Here is a 16,766-nt window from a genome sequence, read left to right on the forward strand (position 1 = left end):
GAATAACTTAAAATTGGCCACTGGGGGTAGCTGCTTTTCGAGCCCACAGGCCTCAGGATGTCCTCATGGGGTCCCCTCACTTCATGCCGCTCTTTGGAACCCATGCCTGGCAGGAGGAATGTTCCATCTCCTTCCTGAAGTCCACATCTTAAGACCCCCCCCTTCCTAAAATAGGTCTCTTTCCTGGGTGACTGACAATGGGACTGTCCAATCCCACAATTAAAGGGGATGGCCTTTATCCTCTTGTGTCTCCTGAAGCTTGAAATGTACCTGGCATACTACAGACCCTGTAAAAATGGACTGAATCATTCAAATCACTGTTTCCCTCAGCATAGATGTTAAGACAGGTTTCACCACTATCCTTTGTTCATGGATGGAAATTAACACTGGCTAGTTGACTTTGACCCTCCTTCCACATCTTTCTTTCCTTTTCCATAGTTTTCAAAGTGTGGCACTTTGACATACACTTCTACTGGCTATGTGAACTTTTTGTGGTTAATCACTACTGGGATCCTAGACCCTATAAAAGAAACAAATATTTCAGTTTTATTCATCCATAGCAAGTACTCATCCAGTCACTGTTAACTGGAACTTCCTGGAAATACACGGCTACCAGAGGCTTTTGGAGAGTGGTTAAAAATAATACAAGCTATGGGTCAGGCTGACTTGGGTTAGAATCCTGGCTTTGCCATTCCCGGCTTCAGGTCTTCAGCTTTGGTCGCTTGAGCAAAGCACTTAACCGCAGTGAGCTTCAGTTCCCCGTCTGAGACATGGGGATGACAGTAGCACCTGTAAGGACTGTAAGGATTGTGGAGGGTTACAAGACAGAGAGCTTGTGTAAAGGCTGGCACTTAGCCAGCACCGGATAAATACTAGCTCTGTTCTATCATCCTACTGGCCAAAATGCTGCGTATCAGCACTGACACTTGGACATTTCCTAACGATCACCCAGGACTTGTCTCTTTATCTTCCTTCCTCTATTTAATTCTCCCATGAATTTTACAAGCTCGGTTATATAATGGCTTTTATTATACATTGTAAAGAAGTAGTAAGGCAAGACGCCCACTGATACAAATACAGCAGTCGGCAGCGGGTAACTCAAAAGACACAAATGACAATTTTAGAACAGAAATCATCTGCATAACATATAAGGTTTGTGCAGACAAGCCTTTCAAAGCGGGCCTCCCCACCAGTGGCACCAGAACCACTAGGGGAAGCTTTAAGAAAAACAACAGGTTCCTGTGCTCATACCCTAAAGATTCTGCTTCAGAGGTTTGAGGTAGAGCCAATGGATCTCTGTTTTTGAAAAGCTCCCTGGGTGATGTATCGATCCGTCCAACCAGGCTCTGCACCGCTGGTGCAGGACACAGTAATCTGTTACTGGATCCGGCAGCTGAAACTAAGGAAACCACAGTTAAAGTGCACTGACTTTTTTTAGACCCTGAAAGTACCAATTAGGCAGTGGGTGTTGAGTTCCAGTAGAAAGCGTTTCTCTGGTGCGGTCATGGCGTGAGAGAGCTATCGGCTCTCCCCAGGTCATGGATGGCCTTATTATCCAGAAGTTCCTTCTTCTTGCCGCTTGGGTTCACTGCGTTGTTCAGCATTGCCCTAACCACAGTCGTCACTGGCACAGAGTGCCCACTGGCCCAAGATTCTGGTAAGGAGCCAAAGAATTTCCTAACCAGCCACTCCCCTGGGCGAGATTCTTGCCTATCACACAGCAGAACTCTAAAGAGAAAAAGAAAAGCAGAGGAATAGATGGTTTATTGTCTTCAGACCATACAGGGTGTTATGAACTGTACTGTGCCCACCAAATTCATGTTCATGAGGCTGTATTTGAAAACAGTGCATTTACGGGGTAATTCAGATTAGTTTAGGTCACAAGGTGGGGCCTTGATACCTTAGATGGGTATCCTTACAGGGGAGGGAGAAATTTCAGATACCTCTCCACACGCACACAGAGGAAAGACCATGTCAGGGCACAGAGAGGAGGCCATCTACAAACCAGGAAGAGAAGCCTCAGCAGACACAGACTCTGATAGGAACTTGACCTTGGATTCTACCCCGAGAATTGTGAGAAAATAAATTTCTGTTGCTTATGCCACCCAGTCTGTGGTATTATTCTCTTACGGCAGCCTGAACAGATTAATACAATGGGTGAAAGGTTTTATTTGGCGAATGAAGAGGATTTTTTTTTTTAAGGCAGCAAAAGTGACCCAGGAAATTCCAGGCTACTCTGAACTTGGCACCAACAAATGGTCTACCCTTTCCTTCGAAGCCAGAAGGCATGTTCTTCAGAGGAGCAATTCACCTCTAACCAACTTCTTTCATATCTTAGATACCCTAGTTGTCAGCCTCTTCACATGAAATAACTTCTAGGGAATAACGAACAGTAGAGTACTATTAGGCAGTATGAATACTTACCCAGGCCTAAAGACAGAGTAACGATCAAACTGTAATTCTTCAACCCTCGCTTCCACTTCTCCCTGTTAATAAAAACCACTTGTATTTAATCAAGAAGACCAATTTACTGTAATGCTTATGAGGGAATAACTTGGGGGTTTGAAGATAATCTGCTTCTGCAGGTCTCAACAATTGTAAATATTGTTATCTTGAATTTTCAAATCCGGGAAGTTAAGGAAGAGATCGTTTATCCTGATAGGCAGTAGAGAGTTATAAAAGATGTCCTAAATGAGAGGATGGCTGCCTAGTCAGTCCGGCCTCTCATGTGACTGATTTTAGAACAGATCCAGAGAGTAGGTAACCTGTTAGGAGCTCAACCATCAGTGAGTAACTTCTCCTTAGTCTGGAATTAACATTGCAGGCTGATGAACATCAACCCTTTTTTGGTTTCTAGATAGTTCCAGTGGGTCAGAAGATGCACAGACTCTCTCTATTACTGTCTTCCTTACAAATCCCATCAGATTTTAAGAGATAGTGAGATGACATCTGTACGATGGCTTTAAATTAAATTTGTTAAACAAACCATGAATTTTCATACCAGGCATCTCTAAGAACAGAAGTGCCAGAGGAGCTCAGGCCCCAGGGACATCTGAAGGCCTTGTGAGTTCAGTGGCACGCTCTCCTATTTCTTGGCCTGTTTATATGTTCATTTGGCGCCTCACCTGACACATCACATCATTTTGGGTAGCTTTTTAAAAAATTCATTAAAAATTAATGTTTTTTTAGTATATTCACAGATATACTTCACCACAACCTAAGTTTAGAATTATTTCTTCACCCCTCTGCAAAAAACCCTACACCAACTAGCACTTACTCCCATCCCCTCCCCCACAACCCTAGCCAACCATTAATCTTCCTGTCTCTATATTTGTCTATTCTGGATATTTCATATACACATAATTCTATAACTTGTGGCCTTTTGTGACCGGCCTCTCTCTCTTAGCATAATGTTTTCAAGGTTCACCCATCTTATAGCATGGATCATGCCTTTTTACAGGTGACTAATACTCTTTCTTATGTATGTATCAGATTTTATTCAACCATTCATCAGCTGATGGATATTTGTGTTGTTTCTACTCTGACTATTGTGAATAATGCTGCCTCGACCATTCATATACCAGTGTTTATGTGGACAGATCTCTTAGCTTTTATGAAGATAGGTTCTGTCTCTATTAGCACCGTGCACAGAAGAGTTAACATAGCAGGCAGACACTGTTACCTTAGAAAGGCCTGCCTGTGAGGTGACCTTTGGTTTGTGTCTGGGAACTTGGATTTCTGGAGTGTCCCCGTCATTTCCTAACTGATAGGGTGGTTTATATTGCCTAAGCTATTTGTACAAATTATGTGGCTTATGCTAAACATTTGCTTTCCCTCTGGAAGTTTATAATTTTTTTCCACACTCAAGGTGCCAATGTGATTGTCCATCAAAACTGAACTCTGGCGCTCAGGAAGGATTTCTCTCATTTCTCAACACTCATTGCTGAAGAAATTTAGCATGTGTGACTCTATTGAGAGAAGACTCTTGGAAGCTCATACCCAGTTCCTCTGGACTTCATTCCATGCACTCCTCCTCTTTACTGACTTTGGGCTTCACAGCCTTTTATTGTAATAAATCATAACTATGAATGTAACTATATGCTGTGTCTTGCGAGACCTTCTATCAAATTACCAAACTCGGGGCTAGCCTTGGGGAATCCCCAAACAAGGAGATTAGAGTTACCTTGAGGGCAAGAGCCACAACCAATACTACAATATCATCTACTCTGGGAAAGTTTAAGAATCACTGCCTCAAAGTCTCTTATAATACTAAGATTCCATGCTGCCATTCAAGACCAGAGGTGTCACAACTGATTTTGTGATTATCAGTTAATCAACACAGGGAAAGACATTGGATTTCAAATCACTCCTGTTTACTAAATATATCCATGCAAAAAACAGTACCTGCTGCTATGAAAAAATGGATAATATAGTGCATTCCTGTATCACTTAGCATATTACATTACTTAGTATTGCCAACTAGCCAGGGTTCTCCAAAGTATATGAAAGACAGAAATGTGCACAAACCTTAACTTGCAGATATAAAAAACTGCTTGACTTATCAGCTCCCCTAGAGGACAGCAAGTTAAAATGTTTGCACCCTCCAGCTTTTGCCAGCTCTGCAGACTTGAGGACATAATCTCGATCGACACGAACAAATCCTTCCTGAGGGGGAAAAAGGGTGTGAGTTATTTCCAAAAAGCTATGAGTTCATCTTTTTTTTTTTTTTTAAAGATTTTATTTATTTATTTGACAGAGAGAGAGATCACAAGTAGGCAGAGAGGCAGGCAGAGAGAGAGAGGAGGAGGCAGGCTCCCTGTGGAGCAGAGAGCCCGATGCGGGGCTCGATCCCAGGACCCTGAGATCATGACCCGAGCCGAAGGCAGCGGCTTAATCCACTGAGCCACCCAGGCGCCCCTATGAGTTCATCTTAAAGATGACTACTCAGGTTGGACGACAGGATAGGAGGCCTGCAGGGGAACAGGGATCTAAATAAAATGCGTCCAAGCAGAGGCTCTGGGAAATGCTCCAAGTGTGATCCTTAGGATAGCAGACCAGCTGCAGCAGCAAGGCCAGTGAAATAATAAGAACAGTGACATTGAGACACAAACACCAAACAAATCTGCAAGGAACAAAAGGAATAATAAGACCAGGCTAAGAAATGGGTTGAAGTCACACATCTCTCTGTCTTTTAGTAACTTTCCGATTCTCAATTTTCTCTGTGTCATCTCTAATGGGCAGGGGTCTTGGGGCATAGCTGAGAACTCTATCCAGGCACTATCAGAACAAAGTCTATTTAATTTCCCATTTTTGTGTATGTTTTACAATATACTTCATATACCAGGAAAGAGTGAATCCTCACTTTTTTTTACTGATGGGTATAAAATCAAGAATGTTGGGGCACCTGGGTGGCTCAGTGGGTTAAAGCCTCTGCCTTCAGCTCAGGTCATGATCTCAGGCTCCTGGGATCGAGCCCTGCATTGGGCTCTCTGCACACAGGGGAGCCTGCTTCCCCCTCTCTCTCTGCCTGCCTCTCTGCCTACTTGTGATCTCTGTCAAATGAATGAATGAATGAATGAATGTTTGGGGACCCCTGGTCTAGACTCAGTTGGGTGAGTGTAGGGATAGGGTATTTCTTCTTAATTCATATCTCAGCATTAATGTATGCTCAACACATGACAGGTAATCTAGAAACATTTGAACGGATGAATAAAAGTCCAATGAAAGCAGAGAAAGGCAAATCCAGTTAGAAAAAAAAAAAAAAAAAAAAAAAAAAACTAAGTGGCAATAAATAGGAGTGGGGAGAATGGTGCAAAGAGTAGAATGTAAACTCACTTCCAGGGCCTAATGGAGGGACACATGCCTGTACCCAGACAAGGGAAAGCCGGAAGCAACAGCGTCTCAGGACCACCACCAATGCTGGCATCCTCAAATTCCAGAGTGCTGGAGAGGAGTGTAAAGCCTAGTAAACTTCAGACCTACAACTACATAATGAGGTTTTCTATAAGGACGATTCCAAATCGGAAGACTACATTACCACCGTAACGAATTTTTTTTTTAGTTCAAGATTTGCCCTAGGGGATTTATTGATCCTAAATGTTTTATTTCCTAAGGAGAGGTGGGTCTTGCACCTCCAGAAACAACGTATCCAACTGCTTCATTGGGAGATGTGAAAACATGGGCCAGTGATCTGGTGAACGTCTGGTCGGAAGAGAAAGCTGAGAGCAGAATGCTCGTTCTTGCCTCTGAGCCATGCTCTCCACTGTGCCCAGTTCCTGCTCATCTCGCACTGCCTGCAGCTAACGCAGAGGGCTCACTCGTAACTGGGGTGGCCCCACAAAGATGTCTGTGTGCCGATCCCCGTACTTGTGAATACGTTAGGTTATACAGCAAAGGGAAGTTCAGGCTGCAGGGGGAATTAAGGTTGCTAATCAGCTGACCTTAAAATAAGGTTATTCTGTGTGATCCAACTGGGCCCAATGTAATCACAAGAGTCCTTAAAGGTGGAAAAGGGAAGCGGAAGAGAAGGGATGAGCTATGGAGTGTGAGGAGTACTCAGTCCCCTATTCCCGGCCCTGAAGATGGAGGGAGGGGACTGCGCACCAGGGAACGCAGGCGGCCCCTCGTAGCTGGAAAATGTAACAAAATGGATTCGCCGCCCCCCTGCCCAGAGCCTCCAGAAGGGAACACAGCCCTGAGGACACCTTGATTTTACCTCAGCAAAATCCATGTTGCATTTCTTACTTATAGAACTATAAGATGATACATTTATGTTGTTTTAAGCCACTAAAGTTGAGGCAATTTGTTACAGCAGTGATAGGAAACTAATCAGATTTCAATGTTAAAACAACAGGCCCAACCTTTTCCAGATTTGTATGGAAGTCAGTCATAAAAGAAAAGTAAGCATATTGTAAGTATAGAGCTCGGTGACTTTTCATTAACTGAATACCTTCTGTAGCCAACCCCCAGATCAAGAACTAGAATGTCATCCTGAACCCCAAAAGCCTCTCCTGTCCTCCGCTGTCAGCAGTGACAGTATATTTTTAACCACGCCCGCTACCTGCAGGGCAGTGTTAGGTCTCACTTGACATAATATAAACGTCTCTGGTCACCACACATCACCATCCCTTTTTCCGTGTCGTACACGTGCACGTTTGAGCCTCACAACAGACTCGCCTACGTGCTGACTCCAGCTCACGGTGCTGCTCTTCCACACCTGTGTGAAGCAAACCGCGTTCCTGCCCTGCCCCTCAGGGAGGGCCCTGAGTCTCCTCAGACCAGTCTCCGAATTGAGATTTTACATGCGCTGAAGGAATCCCCAAACTCCGATTCCGAGAACAGGTCTGTTTTTCACAATGAAATCACAGCGTTGACTGGTGAAATCAATTCCTTTTCATTGTTGCTCCTGTTTTAGCCCTATTTCTTGGGAGCATCATCATAGTTATCTCTGCTAAAATGCTTTTTTTTTCCTTTCATCAGCTTCTTTAAAAAATAAAGGAGAGATTCAGCCAATCACAAGTCCCTGGACCGACGCTGTCTCTCTCGCTTAATCCAGGGCCAGTAAAGGGATAATTTGATTAAACTGAGACCCTAATTTATTTGGCTTTAGTTCTGGATCAACCTCTTCTTAATAGAGTCCTGCCATCTCCAATTGTTTGATGAAAATTAAAGTGACATAAATGCCATGGGACTTTTTCAATCTGATTAGTCAGCGAGAGCACGTCAATACCACCCTAGCCATCAGACTCTGGCGTCCTTCCTTTCACGGGCCTGGCTAACAACTGACAACCGCTCCGTGAAGGACTAGCGCCCACGCTGCCGTGCAGACCCCCACACTGGGCCCGTCATCCCTGTTCAATGGGCCCTGTTGACGAGGTGCCCATACCTTTCTCCACTGCTGTTCTCTGGACAAAGCTAAATATTGTTTTATTAGCAATCAATGGCTGTTAATCCAAAATGATTTCACAAATCCTCTGAGCCCCCAAGCTGATTATAAATACGCATTTTTCCAAGCCCACAATTTTTGAATTTCACTTCCCCCACCCTGATGCGTGGCCTTTTAGCTGATGAATGAAACTCAAAAGCAGAAGGGTCAACGGCTTTCAAGGACTTAGAAACCAAACTTAAGCGTGGATCCTGGTGACAGACTTGGAGATACCGACGCACACTAATTTTCTCTGCAGTGAGGAAGATTCCATTTAGAGATAGAAGGAAGCTGTCTTTAAAATCTCATTAACATCCTTTCTTGTTCTCTAGCGGTGCAGATAAAAACAACAACAACAATAGAAGAAACAAGCTAAAACAAGCTTTTTCATAACCCAGAAACACAGTTTTCATGCGTTTTCCCAGAAAAACCATATTTAGTTTCCCAAACCATATGGCAAGAAAAAAGACATCTCTTCTGAGAGCATTACAACCATTCTGTTGCAGTGTCTTTATGATTCTTTACTCAGTGTGTCTTATTTTAAGCTAGAAATCAGAGTTTCTTCCAGAAAAAGAACTGATTAAGTAAGTTCCTACTATAAATTTCCTTTCCCAGCACCGGCTGGAAAGAATAAACACAATGTAATACAACTTGGCAGAATCTCCAAAGGCTCCACAAACCATTTACTCTTTAAATCTTATTAAAATCCAAAGCTACTAAGTATTTCTTCTAACCTTCTTTACACATGCCTATAAACTGGGAACACACTAGTTTACAAACAACTTCTCCTAATGGGGTATTTCAGCACTGACGGGCATGACCAGAGAGTACCCTACAATGACTCAACATCTGGGGCTTCCTTTTCCAAGGAGGAAGGATCTGTCATTCTGTAAAGGGGCGCACTTAGCCACATTCCTGCTTCATTCTTTCTGCTTTACTCCCATTTCAACCCAGCCCTATAAATTAGACTAGAAGACAGAGATGCAGACAAACAACAAATGGTATAATCCAAGACCTCATTTGTTAGTGTTTCTGGAGGGCATCTCTCTATTTGATGTACAGTGGTGGAACCAAGATCCTGGTTAGAGAAAAAGCTCTGGATAGAAAAAGAAAATCAAACAGATAACTGAGATTCCTGAGTCTATCTCTTATGTTCTCACATAATGTTTCCATGTGGGGTCTTCTTTTCTCTGGGTGATGGGAGTCAAAGAATTCTGCAGACTAAAGGGGGTCTCAGTGGCCACCTCCTTCTCAGTACTGACAAGGAGGCACCCACCCATGGGAGTGACCCAGCACACCCAAGGTGCCATGGCTATTTGGTATCTAAACACAGCCTTAAGCCACTGAGGCCCTATGACTTCACAAGACCCTTCTAGACATCGAATCAAATGGTACACATTACAACAGGAGGCAGCAAGCTTTTCTCATAAAGGATGAGAGAGAAAACCCTTTCAGATTTGCAGGTTTCTGTTACAGCCATACAGGTCTGCCACCACAGCAGGCACAGATAATACATACAGTAATGAGAGCAGTAGTGTTCCAATAAAACTTTATGTATCGATACTGAAACAGGAATTTCTTAAATTTTCATGTGACATATTATTCCCCTTTTGATATTTTTTAGCCATTTGAAAATACAAAAACCTTCTTAGCTCCATGGGCTATACAAAAACACATAGGCTGTATGTGGCCCACAGCCTTGGTCCGCAGACCCCCGGATCCGAAAGATGTTTCATTAGAATCAGAAGCCAGGAGACTTTAACAAGGTCTCATGAATGTTACAACGGCTGCTTTAATCACATTACTGGCATTGCCCATTCAACAGAATCCAAGAACCTAGACTGCAAGGAAGCCAATGGAGAGGCAAAACCTTATGATACCACCTCGAACTCACTAGCCACATCCTTCTCTGAATATGAATAAGGGGAAAATGCTATTCTCAGTGACATCTGCGAGTTTCTGCTCTACACCCCAAGCCAATGTAAATCTGGTCTTCAAAGGGTATTGCAACCTTTACTAGCACACAAGTTGCTTCTTAAAGCCAGGTGAAGGCCATCTGGGACTCTAGTACATAGAAAAGCAGCAGGAGAGGAAGACTAACACACCCTAATGCCTTGCGAAAGCAGCTCCAACGAGAGGATGGTTGGCTTCGTCTAAATCTCCTAAGATGCTACAAATAGTTGCCAAATTTCCAGCCTTGGAGATTAGGACCCAGTAGATCTGGGGCCAAGTAAGGAAGCCACTGGATGGACTGGAGAGCTGGGGCCTGTGAATGTGAGAAAGATCAGCATCTAACATGACTTAAAGAAATGGTTTTCTAAACAGCTGAAAGGGCCAACAGAACTATCCCTACACCAGTTTCAGAGGAAATCTGAGAAGACTGAACTTTATGGGTTGTAATGTTTTCCCCAAAACTCCCATGTTGAAATCATGAGTTCTAGTATCTCAGAGAGTGACCTTATTTGGAAACGGGGTCATTGCTGATGACATTAAGTTAAGGTGAGGTCATACTGAGTAGGGTGGTTCTTAATCTACTTGGACTAGTGCTATTGTAAAAAGGAGATATTTGGACATAGCCACAGTACTTGGGAAAAACACTGAATGAAGAGATATAGATAGAAGGAGGTCATCTATGTCATCTATGAGTCAAGAAGAAAAGCCAGGAAGTTCCTTCCCTCCCAGCCCTCAGGGGAACCAAAGCTGCCAACACCTTGATCTCAGACTTCAAGCCCCTAGAGCTGTGAGACACTAAATTCCTGCTATTTAAGCCACCCTAGGTATGGTGCTTTGTTATAAGAGCCCCAGCAAATTCACACACTGAAGATCACAGAGAAACAAGATGGCTACTCAGAGGGTGTCAATAATGAGACAGAAACCCGGAATTTCTTGACATTTCTATACTGGAAAGTCCTATTGCTAAGGAAAACTGTGGGATGCTCCAGTTACAAAACAGCTCCAGAATGACACCAGGCTTGTACCAGCTTCTCGGTATCTACCTGACGAGCTCTTTTTCTGTAGACAGGGCTGCCAACCCACAATACCGGTAGGATGAGCTTGGAAACCCACAGTCCCCATCAAACTATTACTACCTAGCCACCTGTGAACTGTCACATCTTTTGAATTGCCTAAAGTTATCACAACCTCCAAATTTTGTATTGCATCCAACCTAGATTAGCATCAAATTTCTTTAAAAAAGACTTTCTGAAAGAAATGTCAGTTTTCTTTCTGTCACTATCCTCTTGAATCATTTAAACCCCAACTCATTTCTGAGATTACGTTTGGCTTACTAGTTTTTTTTTCTCTGCTTACCCATTAATCCTTTTATCTTTTCAAACTGATTTTGGAAAACAAACTGATTTTGGAGCCTAAGAGGTAGGGAACCAACTTCATCTTAAAAAAAATAATCTGGAGAGGGAAGACATCCAATTCCTCTGATTAAAATTGCTTTACAGCACAAAGCAATTTAGACTTTTTCTTGGGGCACCCTATAATAAGATTTGCCTTATGTCATGAAAATCAACTGCTCTATGCCTAATGCAGTGGTTTTTATTTTGCTGAGTCACTGCCAAAATCAGTCTGGCACTTGAGACAGTTCAACTTGCAGTGTACTAGAACAAAAGTTTTCAATGCTTTTTAGAGGGCACACTGCTTGTGACTCTCCCTGGGACAGAAACTATACTAGATGCTGAGCAGGAAAATGACCCTTTCTAGGAGACACGATGTGCTAATTCCTGGGAGATTAAACTTCTCTATAATCCAGACTTCCCAGCACAGAGCTCAAAACCCAGCTGGGTTCCAAAGTGGACAATGACAGAACCACAGAAGATTTGGAAATACATCCCCACCAAAAGCATAAATAGAATTATTCTTTGAATCACAACAGGGCCAGAGAAATACATCTGAGCTGAACTCCTTAGTTGGTATGAACCAACAGTTCTGAACCACATGCCCTCCTAATGATTCTGATACACAGACCTGTTTCTAAATCTATGATAAGGCCCCACGGAAGCATCATGGTCCTGCATATTTAATAGACACATTTAGGCACCTATGTGGCTCAGTCTGTTAAGCATCCAGCTCAGGTCATGATCTCAGGGTTGTGAGATCGAGTCCCATTTTGCGGCTCCACAATGGGCAAGGAGCCTGTTGGGATTCTCTCCCTGTCTCTCTGCTGCTCCCACCCATCTCCCTCCCCTGCCACTTTCACTCTTGCACTCTCTAAAAATAAACAAACAAATAAATAAACACATTTAGCTCCAACAATCTTCTGCCAGAGGAATAAACTATAGTCAAGGTATAAATTAAGATGTATTAACACTTGCTGAAGATCTACATAGTAAGCGATGACTTTTTTTTTTTAAGATTTTTTTTATTTATTTGACAGAGGGAGAGATCACAAGTAGGTAGAGAGGCAGGCAGAGAGAGAGGAGGAAGCAGGCTCCCCTGCGGGGCTTGATGCTATGACCCTGAGACCATGACCTGAGCCGAAGGCAGAGGCTTAACCCACTGAGCCACCCAGGTGCCCATAAGCAATGACTTTTAACTAGATAGTAACCTAGAACTTCTGGACAGAGGCCGATGTGATTTAGAACACCATTAAAAAGAAGATAAAACGTGGATTAGAACAGTTCTGCGTCAGTTAGGGCTGAATCACCACTAAAGGCTGAGTCATCGCTAACGGCTAGCTGAATCGTGCCTCTGTTCTGATGTTCTGTATCTGAAGTTTAAAACTTGGCATGAAAATAGTTGATGTAAATCATTCATGTGAAAGAGAACGTTTTAAGTTTAAAAAAAAAAGCTTATTGCTAACAGCATGAGCCAGTTACTTTTACTCAGACATAATGGTTTGCCTTAGTCAGGGGATGTAAAGACAGCAATATTTGTAAGAGGCAAGACCTTGTAAATATTTATGATGTCTCCAGCACGAAGGCCTGAACTCAAGGGTTACTTTGAAGGAAAGATGAATTTATCAGTACTATTCAAACTACAGCAAAGGCTATGGCAGTATATGAAATCGTAAATGATAAGAGCTTATTACATGTAAGCACTACAGATGTAAAGAAAAAGAGTAAGCAAGAAAGGAATCATTGACATTACCAGCCAGCAAAAGAGAAAGGGGTCTATGTCTTCCTTACCGCCCCGGCTTTTTTTCTGGTAGTACCCAGGCAACAAAATCCAACATCATGACCTTGAAAGGCAGAAGCGTAGTCATCCAACTTCTCAAAGTCCACCACTTCTTGATTCTAGACAAGGACACAGCCGTGTATAACTTGATGTTATTAAAAAAGAGGGGAAAAATACTCCTCTAGATTTAAAGAATAAGTTACAGAATATTACTGAACAGGCTGCTCATTTATCATCAAACTTTGCAAACTCTCTGCTCTGGCATTTCTTTCTCCGGCCATTCTTCTTCTGTCTTTTCCATGCAAGTCTATTTAGTAGGGCAGACTCCTACGGCATGAGAATCATAATTCCACAGAGTGATTATTTTACCTAGTAAGAAACCTCTGATAGAGCTAGAGTGGCATTGATGCAGAGTGGCAAAAAGTTGGGGCATTAGATATTAAGAATGGATACACTTAATAATGTACACAATATTAATAAGGTACTGGGTAGTTTTTAAGACTTAGGAGCAAGTGACTGTTACAGGTACTGTTCACCAAATGGATACTTTGCTGGGAGACAAACCAGGTTTAATAATATAATTAAACAAATTAAATTAAGGAAAATGCATAATCATATTATAAAAATTTTTTGCAAGCTCATTTTTTTCCCACTAAAAAGCAAAATCAACAATGCACTTGTGTGTCCGTGGTACACATAACTGGGCCATAAGTGATTTGGATCTCTACAGTCAGGTTCAATTATAATTTTCTCTCTGGAAATATAAAAGACCTGTCTATACTACCAGGAGGGACACCAGGGAAGTACAATGTCAGGGCAAGTAATGGTGTTTGGAATCTCAAAGGCCTAGGTTCAACTCTTGAGCCTTCTACTTAGTAAGCATGTAATTTTGGTCAAGTTATATGCCTCAGTGTTTCCAGCAATAAAATGGGAATGATAATCTTTCCTTCAGTCCAATTCATGAACCACCTGTGTTAGAATCAGCCAGTGAGTGCTTGATAAAAAGGCATATTAGGAGGTGTCACACCAATACTTCTGAAGCAGAAAATGCATTTTTAAAAAAAGATTTTATTTATTTATTTGACACACAGAGAGAGTGAGTGAGAGAGGGAATACAAGCAGGGGTAGTGGGAGAGAGAAAAGCAGGCTTTGCACTGAGCGGGGAAGCCTGATGCAGGGCTTGATCCTAGGACCCTGAGATCATGACCTGAGCTGAAGGCAGATGCTTAATGACTGAGCCACCCAGGCGCCCGAGAAAATGCACTTTTAATAAGCACCCTAAGTAATTCTTGTGCTCACTCAGATTTAAGAACCTCCATGTAGGGATGCCTGGGTGGCTTAGTCAGTTAAGGGTCCGTCTCTTGCTTATGGCTGAGGTCATGAAAGATCAAGCCCAGTCCAGCGGGGAGTCTGCTTCTCCCTCTCCTTCTGACCCTCATCCTGCTCATGCACTCTCTCACTCTCTCTCTCTCAAACAAATAAATCTTAAAAAAAAAAAAAAAAAAAGAACCTCCATGTCACTTCACAAGTTTGTTGTGAAACTTAAAAAAGATTGAGACGTTCTCATTATCCAGGAATTCAAATAAAATGTAGTTTTCCTTCCCTACCATCAGCTCTTTCAAAATGATTTTTCTGGCACTGTGAGCATGCTGAAGAAAAATATGTTCCCATTAAGTGCATAACTAAAAGACATGCCACCAAAACTCAATTATCAAAGCACAGAACTCAATGTCAGTTTCTAATTACCAGAGGTATTTGACACACTCCATGAAGCCAGATGTGAAGACCACATATGAACTAAGTGTGAGCAAAGATGTCCATTTTAAACAGAAAAGTCCTGATGGACACAGAATAGATGTAAAATGACCTGACCATGGACCTACAGGGGTTAAGACCATTTATTTGTGAGACCACTTGTTGTTTGGGATAGTTCTACCTGTGAAGCCTGTGGGACCAACTTCTATAGCTATGGGGGTCTCAGGATTACACTATAGTTTAATTTACTGTATTTCACAACTCCCTTTACATGGGGAAAGGGATCTACACAGAGCTCAGACTGCAAATATTTTGGGGAAGTCTGGCATATCCTTTGGTTAACCATCAAAGTGTGACAATGAAGAGAATATTCCACTTACAGGGCTACAGCCCTGGGAAGTTAGGTATGGCAATTCTTGTAGGTGAATAATCTCACCTTTATTGCCATAGACCTTGCCTGCAATGAACTGACATTAATACTGAGTGGGCAGTTAAATAAAACAGGTAAAATGGTTGAGAAAATGGCCCCAGGTTATCAGGCGGTCTCCAGAACCCAGCTTGAATGGCTCTGAAAACTGGCTCTTCTCTCTTCCGAGCCCTCATTACAAGCCAGGCTGGCCTTATAGGGGTCTAGATGGAGAGAAGGGCTTTGCCCAAGGTCATATAAAGTGAGTGGGGAGGCCAAACCGGGCCTGTAACCAGGACTCCAGCTTCCAGGAGGGGCTCTCACACACCATTCTGAGAACACTGTGATCACCTCTTCTCCACCACAGGCCGGGAAATGTTCAGCCTTTAGACATGAATATATGTTCACTCCGAAGAATCACTGCTATTACATTTTTGAGTCCAGCTCAAATACCCACCACATTTTTATAAGCATCTTCGTCAAAGGTGAGCTTTCTCCGGCCAATGAGCGTGACTTTGGAAAACAGGCTCTGTTCCAAGATTTCTTTTAAGAGCACTCTGCCGGTTTCTCCGCTGGCGCCCAGAATAAAGACAGATTTATTTTGCATCCTGAAGTCTTCCCGAAGCTTCGGCAGTGCCTCAGTCTCGGCCATGCTGCAGAAATAACATCGATAGCTGCTGGTCTTGGGATGTTTAAGGGATGGCCCTTGCTTATCCCGGGTAACAATGGCGGTTTATTTGCTCTGGGAAAATGTATGTTATTCTCCGCAGTCTGGGCCCAGGGGAAAGTGCTGAATCACCCACAGGGCGTGGCACCCTGGCCATCGCCCGAACCTGAGCCAATCTACACCTCCGAAGGGACCCTACCAGGAGAATGCGCCCAGGTGCTATGGCACCCAAAGGCCTCGTTCCCGACGCTACTCCGGGTTCCAACCCCATCCATCCCTCCTACCCCCACTGGGGTGCAAGGGCCCAGCTCGGTCCCCTGCGCGGAGGGGTTACCTGGAGCCAGGCCCCGACCCCGCGTCCTCACGCCACAGCAGGAGCAGGGCGGCGACCAGTGTCACCGCCGCAGCCGCCACCGCCGCCGCGCTCAGCGCCGCGGGCCCGGCTGTCCGGGCTTCACCCCCTCCCCGCGGTTCTTTGTCCCCTCGCCCCATTCGGCGGGTTCCCCTCCCAGGTGCGCCCGGGGGTCGCCGGCAGCAGAGTCTGCGCCTACCCGATTACGTCTCTGGGTGACTTCGCGACGCCGCTTCCTCACCCCGCCTCGCGGGGCGGGGCCTGGGGAAGGGCTGGGGGCGGACGCGTGTTTGGGCGCAGGGCCAGGTCTGCCGCCAACGCGTGCGCGGCGGCGCCGGGCTGTGTCGCGGGCTTGGAGACCGCCCCCTAAACGTCAACAATCGCGAGCACCCTCTTTCCGCGCTTCGTGTCACCACCCAGGCTAAGCTCGCCCCTATCCATGGCCTCAGCCAATAGACTGGACCTTTGCTGGTTTCTAAAACATGTTTCAGTCGTATATTGGACATCTCTGTCTCAAGTTCAGCACATCAAAACCTTA

The 16,766-nt window shown here is 43.9% G+C and overlaps 1 protein-coding gene across 2 annotated transcripts; it reads right to left on the reverse strand.

Annotated features, from left to right (window-relative positions):
* Positions 1–1,013: 1,013 nt before the first annotated feature.
* HTATIP2 (HIV-1 Tat interactive protein 2) lies at positions 1,014–16,557 on the reverse strand. Of its 2 annotated transcripts, none has more exons than XM_046014210.1 (6): positions 16,428–16,557; positions 15,667–15,862; positions 13,060–13,167; positions 4,528–4,665; positions 2,425–2,486; positions 1,014–1,728 (listed from the first exon to the last, which is right to left on the reverse strand). In XM_046014210.1, the coding sequence occupies exons 2-6, from the start codon at positions 15,859–15,861 to the stop codon at positions 1,503–1,505; spliced, it is 729 nt and encodes a 242-aa protein (XP_045870166.1). In that variant the 5' UTR covers position 15,862; positions 16,428–16,557; the 3' UTR covers positions 1,014–1,502. The 2 variants fall into 2 exon arrangements, with proteins under 2 accessions (XP_045870166.1, XP_045870165.1); XM_046014209.1 differs by lacking the exon at positions 16,428–16,557 and adding an exon at positions 16,211–16,390.
* Between the last annotated feature and the right edge of the window lie 209 nt (positions 16,558–16,766).

This window comes from Meles meles, chromosome 8 (assembly GCF_922984935.1).
Source record: "Meles meles chromosome 8, mMelMel3.1 paternal haplotype, whole genome shotgun sequence".
Taxonomy (NCBI): domain Eukaryota; kingdom Metazoa; phylum Chordata; class Mammalia; order Carnivora; family Mustelidae; genus Meles; species Meles meles.